The sequence below is a fragment of the Gobio gobio genome (assembly GCF_949357685.1).
Source record: "Gobio gobio genome assembly, chromosome: 10".
Lineage (NCBI taxonomy): Eukaryota > Metazoa > Chordata > Actinopteri > Cypriniformes > Gobionidae > Gobio > Gobio gobio.
Genome location: NC_137116.1, coordinates 7981483 through 8002302, shown reverse-complemented (window position 1 = coordinate 8002302; position 20820 = coordinate 7981483). Strand labels below are relative to the sequence as shown.

The 20820-nt window shown below is 46.5% G+C and overlaps 1 protein-coding gene across 2 annotated transcripts in view; it reads right to left on the bottom strand.

Moving 5' to 3' along the window:
- Nucleotides 1–11159: 11159 nt before the first annotated feature.
- Nucleotides 11160–20820, bottom strand: part of b3galt4 (UDP-Gal:betaGlcNAc beta 1,3-galactosyltransferase, polypeptide 4) — a 62567-nt gene continuing 52906 nt past the window's right edge. Inside the window, exon 2 of one of the 2 annotated variants that reach the window (XM_079827183.1) lies at nt 11160–18215. In XM_079827183.1, coding sequence (XP_079683309.1) covers nt 16987–18099 — 1113 coding nt within the window. In that variant the 5' untranslated portion in view covers nt 18100–18215 and the 3' untranslated portion in view covers nt 11160–16986. The remainder of the gene's footprint in view (nt 18216–20820) is intronic. The other variant, XM_079827184.1, reaches the window with a different exon arrangement.

Genomic DNA, 20820 nt, shown 5'->3' with positions numbered 1-20820 from the left:
TATGTACATTTATAACACTAATACTTTGTATTATATTACTTTTGCATCAAATTACAAAAATCAAGTTACCGCTGCTGTGAGTGTTTCTAATACAGCTATGAGAGTGATAGTTAAAATTAACATCTTTCTCTCTTTTCACTGCAGTTATCAATCTCACTTTAATTTTTCCATCTTTTTGAAAGTTGTGAAATCACTATTGTGGAGTTTTTCTTTTGCTATTTGAGCAAATGGAGACACAAAAATATATATTTAGTGTATTCTCTCATTCACCGCTATAAGAGTTAACCCAACTATGACGACTTCAGCTTCGGAAACCCAGAAATGTGAAAAAGGGTCTATGCTCTTTTCACATAATGAAATGTTCTCTGATCCCACCTGTTACATTTATTAATCAGGGTAATGACATTATTGACTTCTACTCAGGCCAGCCAAACACCAGCACCACTGACAGATAAAGACGAGATGGAGGAAGAATATTAACACCCAACAGGAAAAAGAATAAAGTATTTGTAGGAAATAAAGATGACTATAAAAATGTAAATAAATGTATTTAACAGCTGTGGCGGTAGTTATGCCATATATCTCGTACTACCATCTGGCAGCATCCTTCCATTCCATACAATAATCCGTTTTCAGAAAGTGTGATGATGGGTATATGAGTGTCATCAATGCGTCCAACCACTGGAAATCCTAAAGGAAATTCGAATTATTAGGTTACTTCTAGAGGATTATCAAGTGAACGTCAGGATCCTGTATAAAAGGACATGCCATTTTTGTCACTTTGACAGTGTCCTCATGATGAAAATATGAGCAATGAATGTTCCTGCAAAGAATGCTTTTCTTACTTTGTATTTTTGTCGAGTGGCAGAAAATTTAATTTGTTTTAAGTAAACTTTGCTTACTTTAGATTTAGATTAAATTTATACATTTTTTTATATTTATACTTGAAATACGACCAAAATACTCAGTAAGAAAAGCATTTGTGGCGTTTGAATGAATGAATAAAGTATTTAAACACTGCTGGTGCTTTGAAAAGGGGGAGGAGAACGAAAGAAACTGCGTTTACCAAAGAAAACCTGCTTCTGACCAGGTTAGGTTCACAGAGTAAGTTACCCTGGTAACTGACTCTGAGTATAAGTTACCTCTCTTTCAGAAACGGGCTTGGCTTACCCTGCTTTCTCGGGTTTGACATACCTCATATTCTGAAACAGAAATCCCATAGTTTCCCTTATTTCAGGGTTAACCTACTCAGAGTTTTCACTTAACCTCCTTTCTGAAACGGGCCCCAGTTAAGGAACAAACTCCACTAACACAATAAACAAGTGTTAATGAATGTTAAAAAAGTAAAACTCTAATATTTTACCTAGTTTTTTTCAAAGACAGCTTACCTGACAGAGTCTTCACAACATCACGCTTCAAAATGGCTCCCGCTTCTGCTCATTGGCTGGATAAAATATTTGCATATGACGCAGCTCACAAATACGTAACATTTTATGTTAGGTTTACTTAATTTTAACCAAGTTGTAATGCTTGTTGATGTTACTTAAATTTTTTCTTTTACTTTATGCATACACTTATGTTCACCTTTTAATTTACATTTTTGTGTTGCATACACTAGAATATGTTAAGTAGAGCTTGCAATGTTATAAATATATATATTTTTGAGTTTAATCTATTTATCTTTGTAAGTAATGGATGTTGAGCCAACAAATCGTTTTTTTCAGTGAACCGAGGATAGGCTTCACTACACTTTACCACAAAGTCGTAATTATGAGTGGCAAACAATGGATTTTCTTTGAGGCCAGATTTGGAGGCATGTCATATGGTGGACACAAAGGGTGCAGTGTCTGTATAAATTGTGACATTCGGAATACCATTCCCGAGTCCAAGCCTCCAGTTGTTTACGAGTACTATTTATCTAGGATGGCCATTTGGGAATTTGGTATGCAGAGAAAAGTTTCATAAAAAAGTTTATGAATTTTTTATATTACATCACATCGTGGGTGGATATTAGCAGTGTTTGTTTTTGGCACCTGAGAGACGGAAACGGTGACGCATGACGTCAGACTTCACCAGAACATGCATGGTAATATGTTGAAGTAAAAGAACCTTTTAGGAAAAATATTGACACATTTATTAATTTGACTTATCTTTGCAAATGTTATATCCACAAATGTAAGTTCACCAAAAGCACATCAATGTTTCTTGTCTTTTTGAACGAATTTAAGAAGTATCTCATCAACATGTCATCTTCAGTAAATAAGAAAGCGAGTAGAAAGACTTTTCTGTCTTCTGTTATTTTCATTTAGCAAATTATTGTTAACTGTTCTCCCCTCTGTAACATATTGCTGATATAGTATTTTGTGGATTGTATACACCATTATATATTATAAACATGTTATTTTTGTATTTTGTGCATTAATGAATAAAAAATATGTTGAAGTGAATAAAATATACATATTGTCGGTGCTGTGGCTGTAGTAAAGTGCACAACAAATGGAGTAGAGAAAACAAAACTAAAAGCTCAAGAGATCATCTGAGATTGTCCCTTATTTTCCTTTTCTGAAGTTGACAACCCTAATCATGACTGATAAACAATGGCTGCATTTTACTGCAGTCCTAGTCTCGGTTTCTCTATTTGAACGACGAAAATAGACTGTTGATACTTGTTAGACAGTTTTTTTCTTTAAACACATATGTTGACAGCCACCAGAGTTATGGCCATATAAGCAGACCGCAGAAGCCAGAGAATAACCTTCTGTTTTAGTCGTGCTTGTTTAGTTTAGTTGCTTTTCTCTGGCTTCCTGTGGTTTTTAGAATGAGGTTTAAGGTCCGTCTCAGTTTGCATTTGTAAAAAAAACGTTTAGCAAAATGCTAAAAACAGATCTCATTAGACACATCACTTAAAACTAACAGCTCTTGTGTTTCATTTAAATTCCACTATCATTTCCCGATTACCTATAGGCTATATGTATGAATAAAAGCCTAAAGAACCTTTGTGCCAAAAGGGTTCTTTCTTGTCATTATAGAACCTTTTTAGCATAAAAGGTTCTTTGGAGTTGAGTAAAGAACCCTATGGTTCTACGTATATAGAACCCCAATGAACCCTTTTTTCCAAGAGTGTACACCCAACGATCATGTGTGAAAACACTTAATAAATCTTAAATCGTTCTCTTAGAAATCAAAACTCAATGTTTTCAGAAAGAAATCAATTATTTTGACCCCTTTGCATTTTTGTTAATAGTGTAAATATACACTCACCTAAAGGATTATTAGGAACACCATACTAACACTGTGTTTGACCCCCTTTCGCCTTCAGAACTGCCTTAATTCTACATGGCATTGATTCAACAAGGTGCTGAAAGCATTCTTTAGAAATGTTGGCCCATATTGATAGGATAGCATCTTGCAGTTGATGGAGATTTGTGGGATGCACATCCAGGGCACGAAGCTCCCGTTCCACCACATCCCAAAGATGCTCTATTGGGTTGAGATCTGGTGACTGTGGGGGCCATTTTAGTACAGTGAACTCATTGTCATGTTCAAGAAACCACTTTGAAATGATTCGAGCTTTGTGACATGGTGCATTATCCTGCTGGAAGAAGCCATCAGAGGATGGGTACATGGTGGTCATAAAGGGATGGACATGGTCAGAAAAAATGCTCAGGTAGGAGGCAGTGTGATGCTTTGGGCAATGTTCTGCTGGGAAACCTTGGGTTCTGCCATCCATGTGGATGTTACTTTGACACGTACCACCTACCTAAGTATTGTTGCAGACCATGTACACTCTTTCATGGAAACGGTATTCCCTGGTGGCTGTGGCTCTTTCAGCAGATAATGCGCCCTGCCAAAAAGCAAAAATGGTTCAGGAATGGTTTGAGGAGCACAACAACGAGTTTGAGGTGTTGACTTGACCATTCTTCTAGAAGCGCATTTGTGAGGTCAGGCACTGAAGTTGGACGAGAAGGCCTGTCTCGCAGTCTCCGCTCTAATTCATCCCAAAGGTGTTCTATCTGGTTGAGGTCAGAACTCTGTGCAGGCCAGTCAAGTTCCTCCACACCAAACTTGCTCATCCATGTCTTAATGGACCTTGCTTTGTGCGCTGGTGCGCAGTCATGTCGGAACAGGCAGGGACCATCCCCGAACTGCTCCCACAAAGTTGGGAGCATGAAATTGTCCAAAATGTCTTGCTATGGTGAATCATTGAGAGTTCCTTTCACTGGAACTAAGGGGCAAAGCTCAATCCCCGAAAAACAACCCCACACCATAATCCCCCCTCAACCATACTTTACACTTGGTACAATGCAGTCAGGCAAGTTCTCCTGGCAACCGCCAAACCAAGATTCGTCCATGGGATTGCCAGACAGAGAAGCGTGATTGGTCACTCTAGAGAACACGTCTCCACTGCTCTAGAGTCCAGTGGCGGCATGCTTTACACCACTGCATCTGACGCTTAGCATTGCACTTGGTAATGTAAGGCTTGGATGCAGCTTGGATGACACATTCTTTCACAAATGTTTGTAGAAGCGTCTGCATGCCTAGTGCTTGATTTTATACACCTGTGGCCATGGACGTGATTGGAACAACTGGATTTAATGATTTGGAGGGGCGTCCCAATACTGTAAGTCACTGTAACAGAAACTCTTTAAAATAGCAAAACATTAATCACTACTAAATCACTCACTTAACATTAATCTTGCACAAAAAACATTATATAACACTTAATTTTAGCATTTGCTCTCCCTTTCGAGTGTCTTGGAAAAGCATGCTGTGAAATGGAAATTTTCAGTTAAATTTAAGTTAGTCTAAATTTAAAGAAACAAGTTCACAAAACTCAAAACAATGAAACAATTCAGATCACATAAAATTGTTCAGAAAGAACAAGTTCTTTACGCTCATAAAAGTTCTTTTGATTGAACTTATTTGTTTAATATAAGTTTACCCTACCCAAACCAATTAACATTATGAGCATTAGGGTTCCCATTCAGTCGGTCACTCTCGACGCCACGTCGGAGTACCGACGAATAGGAATCTCGCTCGCGAGAGCCAATCTACTTCGAGTGTAACTAAACGAGCCAATGCACATTGGCATGCAATGATTGCACCAGGTGCTCATGCCACGCCGTGCGGGTATAAATGAGACACAGGTGATTGCATCAAATCAACCTTTTGCTTCGGAGCCGAGTGGTGAATGGTTTGTCCTAAAATCACTCTCTACAAAGCGTGTGTTAACATTATAACGAGTCAAGCTCTTCGGTGGACCTCTCCTCGTTTGGTGTTGGAGTGACGGCACTGCAGCGGGGTTGATTTCTCTCTTTCTTTTTCTATTTTGAGCAAAAACAAAAGGCTGTTCTCACAGCTGGTTCGGTGCGCTATTAAGAGCGCTGAAAAGCCGTTTTCACGGCTGGTAAGAGATCGCCTTCTATGAGAGAGAGAGCGCGCACATCAGGCTGCACTTTTTCCCTGTCTGTGTCGCCGCGACTATTCCCCTGTGTGCTTCAGCACCGCGGAGAGCAGTTTCCCTAAAAGAGCTACACAGATAGAGCATGCGTCTTTTTAAAGATGACATTCTATCTGTGTGTTTCTGGATGCGGTTGTTTCCTGTCCTCACTGACGGCCACGAACACTGTTTCACATGTCTGGGCGCATGCTGAGACTGTGTTCGTGGGTGGTCATGTTTTCTAATGAGAACATGACCACGTCGGCACGCCGGTCACGACTCATCTTTCTCCGGGAAGCTTGAGTCCCCTTTGTTGTTGGCCAGCCGCCGCTCGTGTGTAAAAGCACAGCCGCGGGTCTGCTCGACACTCTGGGAGACCGCGGAGATCAGTGAGAGTTGCCGTCGGGGAAACCCGAACGGACCTCTCGTTTCTCTGCGTGCCGTGTGCCGTTGAGTGCTAGGCTGTAGCGCTGGTTGTCACGGCAACCCAGCGCTCGCTCTGCGCTCTAGGTGCGCTGTCCCCTTGCCTATTTCTCGTTGTAGCGCCCTCCCTGGCAACAGGAGAGGTCTATTTCAGTGAAATAGCTGGGGTGACCTGAGGAGAGGAGGGCTTCTCCTTCGGGGAACCAACCCCCTAGGGCCCCTCCCCCTCTAGCGCACTGCAAGCTGTGCAGCTCTGGGTGGAATTGCTGGTCCTTCTTATGGGGGAACCTAGCATTTCATTCAGTGCTCCAGCTGAGGATCAGATGTCAATCGCTGCATCGGAGAGAGGGCTGTTGTGCTCTGGGAATGAGGATGATGCTGAGCCCACTGTAATGGTGTGTGCTTCGCTGAATCGGATTCAGAGTTAACAGCCATGCTTCCCGGGATCACTCCTGGATGTGCATGGAAAACTTGGCAGTGTGGCACTTCTTTGGATATGGAAAGCCAAAAGGGCCAAAACTGCATAAGTTTTTCCTCTCTCACTACCCTCAACGGTGGGGTGGCTGTGCGCAGACCACCCCTGCCTGCACAGGGTAGTTCTGAGTTGAGGTTGAGCTGTGCATGTTGACTAACCGTGATCAAAGTCATGGCGCAGGCCCTCGGCCAGACAATGTCCACCTCAGTGGTCCAGAAAAACCTCCTGGCTTGCCTTGCTGAGATGTGAGTGGTCGTCAAAGTACGCTTTCTCGATGCTCCCATCTCACAAGGTGGCCTTGGGCGACACTGTTGAGAACTGGGCCCAGCAGTTCTTCGCAGTCGGTAGCAGGCTGAGGCAATCAAGAGCCTCCCCCGACGTACCATCAGAGTGCCTCGTGGGCCGCACCTCAGTCTGCTCGTCGCCAAAGGCGTCGTCCCCTGCAAAAAAAAACAAAAAAAAAACACACTTGGCACAGCCTGCTCTACTGTGTCCTGCAGGGGATGACGCTACCTGTCTCTGCTGCTGTTTAAGCGGTCGGTGAAACATCACCTCTGAAACGGGTGACCGGGAGATGGGCGGGGCTGCTCTTCCCCGGAGGAGGGCCGGGTAAAAATCTTGAGTCAAAATCTGCCAAAAGTTCTGCCGCTGGTGTCACAACCAGTGGTACCCAAATAAAAAAAAAAAAAAAAAAGAGCAGTTCCTCCCATCTCTGGGTCCCAAGGGGGTTCGGAGAGCTGTGGACGGTCAAACGCCGGACCACACTCATCCTCTCCTTCGCCAGTGGACAGTAGTGGACGGTTCGAGGACGCAACCTAGCCTTCTCACGTACCCTCTGCCCTCTCGTGGAATCAGGTAAGTGTGCACCGCACACTCACAACCGCGCTGCGGGCCGCCTCCACGAGACAGCCGCCCCAGCCTGGTACCTGCATTCCACCTCGCTGCCCCACGGTGGGTACGCCGGTGGTCCCTATTGTCCCGCTTGCACGGACTCTGCGAGCCTGGCTAGAGCTCCCCAGTCCGTCTCGCTGGCTCATTCGGACCATCAGGCTCGGCTATGCGATTCAGTTCGCCCGGCGCCCCCCCCCAGGTTCAAGGGCGTCCGCTTCACCTCGGTGAATGCCGCAGATGCCCATGCCCTGCGTGCGGAGATCGCTGTCCTACTGGCGAAGGACGCGATAGAGCCGGTCCCTCCAGCCGATATGAAGACCGGCTTCTACAGCCCGTACTTCATTGTACCCAAGAAAACCGGTGGGTTACGACCAATCTTGGACCTGCGAGTCCTGAATCGGAGCCTCCACAAGCTACCGTTCAAGATGCTCACGCAGAAATGCATTTTCGAATGCATCCGTCCCCAAGATTGGTTTGCAGCGATCGACCTGAAGGATGCGTACTTTCATGTCTCGATTCTTTCTCGACACAGGCCGTTTCTGCGCTTTGCGTTCGAGGGTCGAGCATATCAGTACAGAGTCCTGCCCTTCGGGCTGTCCCTGTCCCCCCGTGTCTTCACGAAAGTCACAGAGGGGGCCCTTGTGCCCCTGAGAGAACAGGGCGTTCGCATCCTCAACTATCTCGACGACTGGCTCATTCTAGCACAGTCAAGCCAGGGATCAGTTGTGCGAACACAGGGACCTGGTGCTCAGACACCTCAGCCAGTTGGGTCTTCGGGTCATCTGGGAAAAGAGCAAACTCGCCCCCGTGCAGAGGATCTCTTTTCTCGGTGTGGATTCGGTCGAACGGACAGCGTGCCTCCCAGAGGAGCGTGTCCAGTCGATGCTGAACTGCCTGAACACGTTTCAAGGCAGGATGGCGGTTCCACTGAAACAATTTCAGAGGCTCCTGGGGCTTGTGGCAGCCGCTGCGGCAGTAACACCGCTCAGCCTGCTTCATATGAGACCGCTTCAGCATTGGCTACTCGGCCGAGTCCCGAGATGGGCGTGGCAACGCGGCACTCTCCGGGTGAGCATCACACCGGCCTGCCGCCAGTCTTTCAGTCCATGGTCAGACCCCTCGTTCCTTCGGGCCAGAGTGCCCCCGGAACAGGTGTCCAGGCACGCTGTGGTTTTCACGGATGCCTCTGCCATGGGCTGTGGAGCCACGTACAACGGGCATGCAGTGTCAGGGGTTTGGACGGGCCCGCACCTGCATTGGCATATCAATTGCCTCGAGTTGCTAGCGGTGCATCTTGCTCTGGGCCGCTTCAAAGCGCGGTTGCGGGGCAAAGATGTACGGGTCCGCACGGACAACACTGCGACCGTTGCGTATATCAACCGACAAGGTGGTCTGTGCTCCCGTCGCATGTCGCAACTCGCCCGCCATCTCCTCTGGAGTCAGAAGTGTCTGAGGTCGCTTCGGGCCATTCATGTCCCTGGTGTGCACAACCGTGTGGCCGACGAGCTTTCACGAGCTGCGCTCCTAGGCGAGTGGCGACTCCACCCCCCAGGTGGTTCAGCTGATTTGGAGACCGTTCGGGGTGGCACAGGTCGACCTGTTTTCCTCCCCAGAAACGTTCCATTGCCAGTGGTTCTATTCGCTGACCGAGGATACACTCGGCACGGATGCCCTTGCGCACAGCTGGCCCCAGGGGCTGCGCAAATGCGTTTTCCCCAGTGAGCCTACTTGCACAGACACTGTGCAAGGTCAGGGAGGACGAGGAGCAGGTCCTGCTGGTGGCGCTGTACTGGCCCAACCGGACCTGGTTCCCAGAACTTATGCTCCTCGCGACAGCCCCTCCTTGGCCGATTCCTCTGAGGAAGGACCTTCTGACTCAGAGACGGGGCACCCTTTGGCACCCGCGTTCAGACCTGTGGAAGCTTCATGTCTGGCCCCTGGACGGGACGCGGAGGTTCTAGGTGACTTACCCCAAGAGGTAGTTAACACCATCACTTCGGCACGAGCACCGTCTACAAGACAGGCTTACGTCTTGAAGTGGGACCTGTTCGTCGAGTGGTGTTCTTCTCGCCGAGAAGACCCCTGAAGATGTTCGATCGCGTCTGATCGCTTTCCTTCCTGCAACAGGGGTTGGAGCGTAGGCTGTCGCCCTCCACCCTCAAGGTTTATGTTGCTGCAATATCTGCCTATCACAACCATGTAGAAGGTAAGACGGTAGGGAAGCACGACCCGGTCGTCAGGTTCCTTAGGGGGGCGAGACGGTAAAATCCTCCTCGCCCTCCCTCCATACACTCTTGGGATCTTGCTCTGGTGCTCAGAGCACTTCAAGAATGCCCCATTTGAGCCTTTGCAGTCAGCAGAGCTAAAGATTCTGTCTATGAAAACTTTGCTGTTGGCTGCATTGACCTCCATCAAGAGGGTAGGGGACCTGCAGGCATTTTGGGTCGACGAATCGTGCCTAGAGTTCGGGCCGGGTGATACCCACGTGGTGTTGAGACCCCGGCCTGGCTATGTGCCCAAGGTTCCTACCACTCCCTTCAGGGACCAGGTGGTGAACCTGCAAGTGCTGCCCCCAGAGGAGGCAGACCCAGCCCTAGCTTTGCTCTGTCCCGTCCGCGCTCTGCGGGTTTACGTGGATAGAACTCAAAGCTTCAGAACCTCAGATCAGCTCTTTGTCTGTCACGGAGGCCAGCAGAAGGGAAAGGCTGTCTCCAAGCAGAGGATGGCCCACTGGATAGTGGATGCCATCACCTTGGCTTACCAAGCACAAGGTGTGCCCTGTCCGCTCAGGGTGCGAGCACACTCTACTAGAAGTGTTGCATCCTCCTGGGCGCTGGCATGTGGCGCCTCGCTGTCAGACATCTGTAGAGCTGCGGGCTGGGCGACACCCAACACGTTCGCTAGATTCTATAGCATACATGTAGAGCCGGTCTCCTCCTGTGTTCTCACCTCAAACGGGTAGAAGCACTGAGAGGCCCCGTCTCTTGTCGGCTTGCTGCGCTACGGCGCTTATATTCTCCAGAAGCAAACTCTGTGAGTCCTCCACCGCCCTCGGTGCCGGACGTGGCGGAACGTCTGGCATCAGGCCCCTTGCCGCTGAATCCTTGAGAACCGGTATTGGGCTCGGGTTATATGAGTGACCCTACGGGGATCCCATATATCTTTCCACAGTCGCTCCTACGGGAAGCCCATGTCTTTCCCTTGGGAGAGCCTTCTCGTCAATGGGACTGAGCCCCCTCTCTCCGTTGCGGGCTACGGCTCAGCATTGTACTCCACATAACTCCTTCGGGGTACGATGTGGGCTCCGCAGCGTCCCCTTCACTAGGGCACGCTTCCCAGTGTTATCCAATAAATCACTGAGTGGGTCTTGCGGAACGGCAGTGATGGACTTCCCGGTGTGAGCCCCGTCTCATCAGGTAAGAGAGCTCAAGTGGCTCACACAGGGCACTGGAAGGGGGCAGAGGCCATGGCGCTTTGGTAGGGATTCCTATTCGTCGGTACTCCGACGTGGCGTCGAGAGTGACCGACTGAATGGGAACGTCTCGGTTACGTATGTAACCCTCGTTCCCTGAAGGAGGGAACGGAGACGCCACGTCCCGTCGCTTTGTCCTCTGTACCCTGCTGGGGTGCCTGTCTACCTACTCGGCTCCTCAGCAAAAGGCTGATTTGATGCAATCACCTGTGTCTCATTTATACCCGCACGGCGTGGCATGAGCACCTGGTGCAATCATTGCATGCCAATGTGCATTGGCTCGTTTAGTTACACTCGAAGTAGATTGGCTCTCGCGAGCGAGATTCCTATTCGTCGGTACTCCGACGTGGCGTCTCCGTTCCCTCCTTCAGGGAACGAGGGTTACATACGTAACCGAGACGTTTACAGTGTACCTAATTTGTCTACTTAGAAATCAAAACTCAATGTTTTTTAGAAACAAATAATTTTTTTATTTTGTAAATATAAACTGAATATACATACAAGTCAAGTTACCTTTATTTCTGTAACACTTAACACAATACAGATTCACAATAGTAACAAATTCAGATTCTGCCGTAAAACAGCTCTAACAATCCAGTCATTATACAGCTCAAGTCAGTTCAGTGATTCACTTCAGTTCAATAACTGTAAAGTTCATCAATTGTGCATACATACTGAATATACAGTGTATTAGCGCACATACATGTACATTTGACAAACTCCTTTGCACCGAACAAGCAAAAGACACAAGAGAGTTTTACATCGGTCACATCTGTGTGTAGTTTGGTGTGTATATGGCAAATCATTTAATGTTTGTGTGTAGAGTTACTACGCCAAACAAATTTTAGGAGAGTTAAACTAGTTTAGAATAAAGTGTTTGCTTTTGCAAGAGACGTGTGATGTTTTGCATCTTGTGTGCATGTTTTGTGAGTTTGTGAATAAAGTTTTGAGAAATAGGGCCATAGTTTCAGAAATTATGTGTAAGCAATATTAAAAACGTTGGTCGATCGGATGAAAAATGGGGTCTAAAACGTTTTGAACTTGTCCACTTTCGACCACTTCCAGAGGAAGAGGAATACGAAAATTGCTTTAGTAGTGTAGATGCTTATGTGGTCAAATGTGTCGAACAGCCACTAAAGACTGTCTACTCTACGCTTCTGGCCTGCATAAACATTATGGGAAGTGCACTAGCCAGATGGGACTTAAAGAGATAGTTCACCCAAAAATGAAGATTCTGTCATCATTTACTCACCCTCAAGTTGTTCCAAAACTGTATTAGTTTCTTTGTTCTGCTGAACACAAAAGAAGATTGAAGAATGTTTGTAACAAAGCAGATAGAGCAACCATTGACTACCATAGTAGGGGAAAAATACTTTGGTAGTCAATGGTTGCTCTCTCTGCTTTGTTACAAACATTCTTCAAAATATATATATTTTTGTGTTCAGCAGAACAAAGAAAATCATACAGGTTTGGAACAACTTGAGGGTGAGTAAAGGATTACAGAATTTTCATTTTTGGGTGAACTATACCTTTAAACTTTGTCGTCTGAAGACCCAAGTTTGGTTTGAAGATAAAAAAGTCCCAAGCACAATGCTCTCTCATCATTCCTGATTTCTAACACACACTCACAGCGTTCGGTGTGGTTTCCCTTGTCTACTTGTTATCCGTTTGACCAAAACAAATCTTAATACCAGGTGTAAACAGGGCCTTTATGTGCTTTTTTGAAACTTGAAATATTTGGTTGTGAGGACTTTAGGTGGGTGGACAAAAATGATGAAAGAATATCAAAAACACTTTCATTTGTGTTCCAAAGATGAACGGAAGACTAATGGGACACACTTTATATCAGGTGGCCTTAATGTACTAACATTTAAATTAAAAATTTGATACAATGCACTCATTGTGTACATGAGTACATAAAAAAAAATACCTGCATGTAATTACATCTATAATTACATTTATAATTACACTGTTGACCCTTCCCTTACACCTAACTCTACCCTTAAACCTACCCACACCACCACACCTGTCCCTAACTTTACCCGTATCCCACCTCAATATCAGCAAGTGTTTTACAATACAATATGAACACAATAAGTACATTGTACTTTTTTTTTTAAATGTAAGTACATAGTAGTTAAGACCACCTAATATAAAGTGGGACCGACTTATGAGTTTGAAACAACATGAGAGTGAGTAATAGATGACTTTTGAGTGAACTATCACTTTAATTCATTGATTATACAAATCGTAATCAATAGTCACATTTTGTAGAGCATTTTTGGAAAGACTTTACAATGTGCTTTCATTTGTTAACAATCAACAATACTTCTACAGCATTGATAGCTCATGTTAACCTCAACCTTTACTAATACATTATTAAAATAAAAAGTTGTCTCTGTTAACAACAATAGTTAATGCATTGAACAATGGTTTAAGTTTTACAGGTAAAGAAATTGAAATCAAATGTAAAATAACCCTGCATAGTCTTCACTTTATAAACAATATATAGATATATATAGTGATTTCAGTCTTTCATAAGGTTAATGACAGGAATATTAGGCTGCTGTCACTTTAAGACTGAATGTACGGATCCAATATACTGTGCCAGGATATTTTGACTTGATTTTGTGAGTAAAGTGAACTTAATTCAGTATTCACACACTATATGAGAGGTGGCTTCACAGAAAACAGCGAGCGAGAACTGAATTTAGTTCTCTTTTGCATCTTGAATGTTTTAAAATCACGTCAAAATTCAAACACGGGAATCAAGTAGCATTTTTATTCACTAACATTAACAAAGTTAAATTAAAGCTGTAAAAATGTATATGCATTAACAAATGAGACAAGTATTTTTAATTGCTAGAATTAACTGTATTCTTTCTGTATTCTAAGTTAATATGAAATGAAATTCATTTTTGGCTCCTACTGTACATATTGTTCTCCTTAAGCTGTGTTGTTCTTTATATAGTAGAAGTGTAACCGGGAAAGGCACATGCTGGGTAACCCTTACAAAAAATAAGTATACTTCAAGTTAATTTTATCATATACACTTAAGTTAAGTTCAAGTATATTTTTAGTATACTTCATGTAGTAAGTACTAATATCAAAGTACTAGTGGTATACTTGTAAGTGTACTATTTCAATACTACTTGGGACTAAATTAGCCTACTTTTTAGTGTATAAAAGTATACATTTTAAGTATACTTTAAGTGTGACAGTTGAATAGTTTTTTTGTTTGTGCTGCAACTATTCTACAAGTGAACTTATCGTTATACTGATATAAATACTTAAAGCACATTATTTTGTTTATGAAAGTACACTTTGAAGTATACTCTCAATAAACTACTAGTTTAGTAGTTTTATACTGCAAGTATACTTGTAAGTTCTCCTTTTTTTGCACTTTGCAACCCAAAGCTGACTTGATACCAGGGCCATAACCACCATAGGCATTGAGGGGGACAATAATTGGCAAATTGGCGACCCAAATATTTGATATTTCTTAATTCTGCTCTTCATTACGCACCGCTCTATTTTGTTGAGGATGGCACAGTTTACAAATGTACAATGTACTAAGAGCGCTCGTCAATGTCAGAATAATGGCCGATCAGATCAAAGAAGGCGTGGCTTAATGTTCACTGAAGACGAGTGTGAATTCCAATGCAGCACTTTTAGTTTTCCAGTGAAAGAGTGTGTGCGTGATAAGATATAAGTAGCTAAACATTTAATATTTGACAACTGGTTTATGATGGATGTTTAATGACCCCCAGTAACATACAGTGATGATGCAAACAACTAATTTCACCATTTTTTAATTGAAAATATCCAATCATTTAAATGTAATTCATAACTGAATGTGACGAAACAAGACTTTTTTTTTTTTACATGTTTGACATAGAAATACAAACAAGAGTGAATGAATGTGTGCATATTTTTAAACAAAATATAAAATGGATGAATGGAGTCTAAATGGATTACTTCACAAATAGGCTATAATTAGTACTCAGTCTCGGTCTCTCCCTGGCTTGGTGTTGGCCTCGTCTTGGCACCCTATTTTGCCGATCTGAGTGTGTGGTCTGAAGCTCATGGCGCAGGTGCGCTGTCTGAATCCACTTTTGCTAGTTTAACGACGGAAAAAACGTTCTGCGCGCCAGACGCATAGTCCAAAAGGGTTGAACCTAGTCTCTTAATGAGTCATGGGTGTGTTTTGGGCGTAACGTGCAATAAACCAATCAGAGTCTCATCTCCCATTCCCTTTAAAAGCCAGTTGCGCTTGCACCATGGCGGATTCACTATTTACATTAGGGATGCACCGAATCCAGGATTTGGCCGAATATTGGGCTTTTTAACGGGGTTCGGTTTGGATGCCCAACGTCAACCGCTGCTAATTATCCGACTACGTTAACTGATAAGATTATAATATTGAATTGGCATTAAATAAAAATACGATTGACAAGTGTCTGTGACCTGTTAAAAAGACACGTTTTTCACAGGTTTATTTTACCGTGCAAACATCAGCATATACAGATCAGATAAAATATAAATACAAATAATAAAATAAATAAGCCTACACTACACTACACACATTTTTTTCACTTAAATAATTACCAAATTAGGATACACTGAATTCGTTTGAATCTTTGAAGAATCGGAATAGTTTTTTTTGTCAAATAAAAATAGCAGGCCTACCTCAACCCTCACCTTGTATGGTTTTTAATTTTTTTAAAGTAACATGTCTAAGTGATGTGGGTTAGTCTGGAGCACAGCCTGTTGACAGAAAACAACCTCTCAAGCCTTGTTTAGTTTCGTCTGTCTCCGCTGCGCGAGCCTCCAATGACTGTGGCGCGCGCCTTCTGCGCTCTCCATTGTGCTGTTCTTTGAAACGACAAAGGGCAACTCGGGATAATTGTTCCATAAACCATCAGGAAACAGTGGCGAGAAGAACATACGTGACAATATTTACTTTAAACCACACTACGAAAACGAAAAGCCTTAAACAAGGCTTCAGATGGCACTGATGTCCCGGGAAAACAGAGATAACGCCTCACTAGAATGGACAGCCTCGGGAAGTGCCTTCATTTGCGTTCCACCAGTCAAGAGCTTGTACTAGCCTACTGCTGTATTTTAATACCGCATAGCATATTTTGTAATATGAGCATCCCTACACTGCTGTGGACGTTGTTTACTTCATTAATGTGTTTACTGTGATAATGGACTGAGGATGGGATTAGGATTCGGTATTCGGTTTTGGATTCGGCAGAATCTTAACCAGTGGATTCGGTATTCGGCCGAACCCCAAAAATCTGGATTCGGTGCATCCCTAATTTACAGGGAGGAAAGACTGAAGGCTTCTCCAGGGAGGAATTCTTTTATTTTTAATATTTAAACGTGTGTGTGCTGCTGCGCGTCCCTGTGTGTAATAAGCAGAGTGTACGCACGTTGTGCACGGCCTATAGGCTCATATTACTAACACACCCTTTAAATAACACAAAAAATACTGCGCTATTGACTTTAGACCAGGTTTTTGTTTGTCATTGTCGCAGTGGTTTTCAGTTCCTCAAAATAGTACCGTGCCAACAACCAGACCGGTTTTCAGACCAGCACGCCCATGGGCAAACATATGGGTCATCAGTGTATTTGCTATTTAAACAACGTCGTGCTAAACATGAAAATGATAACTGCGTCAGGCTGAAACTGGCGTCACATTGCGTATTGCGTCCTATCCTTGGTCTCAACCCCTCAAAGTCTTGGTCTTGTCTGGGTCTCAACATGGTCTCGGATTAGTTGGTCTTGACTACAACACTAATAATTAGACCTAGAACTTATTTTACAGTTCATATTTCTTCATTATTCCCTTAAATCCCTTGTAATCCTTTAATTATTTAATTTAATTAAATAAAATTCCCCTTAAAAAAAAAAAAAAACCTTTGGTCCCCCCAATGTTCAAGGCCTTGCTTGATACTATATTAACTTGAACATGCAAGTTTATAAGACAGTTTGTAAATCTAAAGTATTTAATAGGCTACTCAATCAAATGAGTAAACACTACAAGCCAAGTATACTTAGAATTTTCTGTCAGTATAAGTCAAGTATACTGAAGTGCAATTTTACATAAAAGAAGTATAAATAGTAGACTGAAACTGTACGTTCTTATTTTTAGTTTAAAAGAAGCATACTAGGCCATTTCTTTTGGTAAGGGAAGCAGTGAACATAAATTCAAGTATTGTATAATAAAAATCAAGTTGCAGTGCATAGTATCCTTTTTTCCCTTTGGTTTTGGCCATTTCAGAAGTCTCTGCCTAAAAGCGTCCCGAGAAGTGCTCTTACTTTACAGACACCAAGAGATGCGCGCGTGCCCAACCACGAACACGGGGCAGTGGAGTGCACTTCCGCCCAGTAGTGCACCATGTCTCCTGGGTTAGTGTGGTGGACAGACACCATAGTTTGGTAGCAGCAACGGCTATAAGGTACAGCTGGTCCTCCGGAGAAGAGTGGAGAATGGGTCGGTGCAATGCCTGCCGTGTGAGCACAAATACCCACAAACACATCCTCTGGGGGCAATGGACTGTCTAAGCGTATGGCGACGGCTGCTAGTGACAGCTTCAGCAAAGCAGGTCGAGAAAGCACATATGCTGTCCCGCTGCAGTAATCAGGAAAGACCACGCCGGCGTACACAGTTTCTGACGTGAAGTGTCTGCTGGCAGGATTGCGGTCCGGAGCGACCTGCATGTGGACGCGTCCCAGGTAAAGCTCGACGAGTTCGCTTTCTGCCGTTTTAAAGCTGTGGTTGAGATACTGCAGAAGTGCACTAGGGTTGAACAGTACATCATCATCGACCTTCGCCAGATAGCAAGCCTGTGGGCAGAAACGGCGTGCCCAGCCCAGCATAGACAGAGTTTTAAGGGTCAAGTTGGCGTAGGAGTCAACGAAGCGACCCTGTACGAGGTCCCCGCGCTCCTTTGACTCCTCCACCAATTCTTTGCCGAGGACTGGGTCAGACGGCTGACCGACAATGAAGAGGGTCATGACTCGGTGACCCCTGACTTGTACTTCCCCTCCCCAGGTGTCACGAATGGCCTGGCGCGCCTTTCTGTTGGGAGGGGCAGATGCCACCAGAGTGATGAGGTAGGGTTTGGCACGCTGGCAGACGTGGATGCTGGGCATAAGCAGGTACTCTTCCGAACGGGTCGGAGGTAAACTGTGAGGAAGGACCGGTCCACGAAGCCCTTCCACTCTGCTCATGCCCAGCGAGGTCATCCACAGTTCAATGACGTCAGTAAAGAGTAAAGCAAGCAGGGAGCCACAGAAGACTATTATGGAGAGGTAATGGACGAATCCTAAATGGCCTCCTCGCTTCCCAACGCGACCCTTACAGATCCTAAAACTAAGCACTACCATTTTTTATAGATCAGAGGAAACACTTCTTTACTCCTCCTTTTTGGGTATGATTATAGACAGATCCAGTGAAGGGACCACTTCTAGGTGTCCAGTTCTGCTTTTCTCTCCACCGCCAACTGCAAGAGGAAAAAGATAAACCTGTAGATTAGTGTTAATAGCTGATATCTAGAGCAAGAATTATATTCTTTAACTTATATACACTACACTCTAAAAAAAAAGGTTCCCTTTCGTTCAGTCACTACGACGTAACGTTAGTGACTAACGAATGGGGGTTTCGCTTAGAAGCCTATCAACTTCGAGTTTTGAGAAAACGCCCAATGGCGTGCCAATGCCATGGGGCATGCGGAATTTGCATACGTAGCTCCGCCTCACTGCGTGAGTATATAAGGAAGTACGAGGCAATATCGCATTATGTTTCTGCTTTCGGAGCCAAGAGTACCTACCTCTTCACTCCTACAGCCTTCTGAGACTCTGTCAGCTTCTTCGAGACGAGCAGCTTTCCAGTCGGTGTTGGTGTGACGGCGCGTTCCAGTGATCGCATACTTCCTGCCTGCTGATCTGTGCAGTGGTCTGCATCCAGCTGGTGTGTGTTTCCCTGGGCGCTTCGGCATCGACTGTGAAGTTTCCTCTCACAAAAGAGCTTGCACGTGACGCGTCCTTTTCAGGATGTTTCGTCCGTGCACTTCTGGGTGCGGTAGATCGCTTTTCTCTTTCGACGGGCACGAGCGCTGTGTGACGTGTTTGGGCTTTCAGCACGCTCAGGCAGCGCTCGTGGATGACTCATGTTCTCTCTGCGGGAACCTGGCCATCTCAGTGCTACGATCGAGACTCCGTGAATTCCGTGCTGATGCCGGAACGAGAGTCCCCTCCGTCCCCCCCCAATCTGCGGTCTCCTCTGGAGGCGGCACTTTGGCTGGTGACCAGGGTGATCTGAGGGTGACGGTGTGGAATAAAGCTCCGACGCTAGTTCCTCGGCCCACACCCCCCTCTCAGGCACTTGACCCGGCCCGCGCTCAGGCGTCTACATCGGGGCCGGCTCCTGCTGTCCCGACTGTGGCGTTTGGCGCGGCGGAGGAGGAGGTGATGTCTATCGCCGCATCACAAGGTGGGCTGGAGTCATCTGAGGATGAGGATTCGGCTGTGCTGCCACCTTCGGGTGTCCCAGCATTGCCCGAGTCGGACCCAGAGTTGACAGCCATGCTCTCTCGGGCCGCCGCAGCGCTTGGACTGGAGTGGAACCCTCCGCCTCAGCCCGAGCGTTCGCGGTTGGATGATTGGTTTTTGGGGGCGGCGCGTTCGGACACCCGTCCGGCCGCTCCTCCAATACCTTTCTTCCCCGAGGTGCATGAAGAGGTCGCGCGTTCCTGGAAGGCCCCGTTGTCTTCCCGTGAACGTTTGGCGGCCTCTTCCGCCTTCACCTCTCTCGATGGAGCCGCGGCTCATGGGTACACTGGGGTCCCCCCAGTCGAACGTTCTGTTGCGATGCAACTGTGTCCACAGAGCGCTTCGTCCTGGCGTGGTGACCCAAAGCACCCCTCCAAGGCCTGTAGGTTTTCGTCATCTCTGGTGGCGAAGTCCTATAGAGCTGCGGGGCAGGCCGCCGCTTCTTTGCATACCATGGCAACTCTTCAGGCTTACCAAGCCAAGTTGCTGTGCGATATGCACGAGAGAGGGGCTGATCCAGGGCTCAGCAATGAGTTGCGTGCCGCCACCGACCTCGCTCTCCGGGCGACGAAGGTGACCGCGCGCTCCCTGGGTCAGGTGATGTCCACAAATGTGGTCCAGGAGAGACACTTATGGCTCACCCTGTCTGATATGCGCGACGCCGAGCGAACACGTTTCCTCGACGCCCCCATATCACAGGATGGGCTATTCGGCGGAGCGGTCGAGAGCTTCGCCCAACAGTTCTCGGCCGCTCAGAAGCAGACTGAGGCAATAAAATACATCCTGCCCCGGCGGTCAGCTGCTGCCTCCACCCCACCGCCCGCGCAGGTGCCTCAGCCTGCTCGCCGCCGAGGACGTCCTCCCGCGGCTTCCTCCGCCTCTGCGCCACCCAAGCAGCAGCCTCCACCCGGGCCGCGCAGAGGCAGCCGCAGGAAGGCGTCCCAGTCCGCTCCAGCCCCGCAGCCCGCGAAGAAACGCCAGGCTAAGCGGCGCTCCTGATGCGGATGGCTCAGGGATGGGCAGTTCTTTCCAGGAGACGGCGGCAGGGCCGCTCCTTCCCCCGGTGGAGGGCCGGGGGAGAATCTTTTGTTCAGCTGCTGGCCCCCGGGTCAGCAGCACCCTAATGTGGTTAAAGAAAGAACTGACAAACCCATCCCTGAGCCCCCAGAGATCGGTGACGGCAGTGCGCGCCACCCTCGGGTCACGCCACTCTCGTCCCTCTCTGTCGCCAGCCCCCTGGCAGAGCAGACCCCCGTGGAACGCGAGTCCTTCCCTGGTCTCCTCTGTCAGGACGCAGCCGTTAACCGTGCTCCGACCCGGGGACGCCCAACAGCCTCCCCTGTCCGCGCCGGTAACGCTGCCTCGCTGCCCCACCCGGGGTACGCCTACTGTCCGTATGACCCCGTTGGTGCAGTCTCTGGAAGCCTGGCTTCAGCTTCCGGGGCTGTCCCGCTGGGTTGCCCGGACCGTCAGGCTCGGCTACGCGATTCAGTTCGCGCAGGCTCCTCCCCGTTACAGGGGAGTCCGCTATACCGTGACCGGGGCCCATGCCCCCGT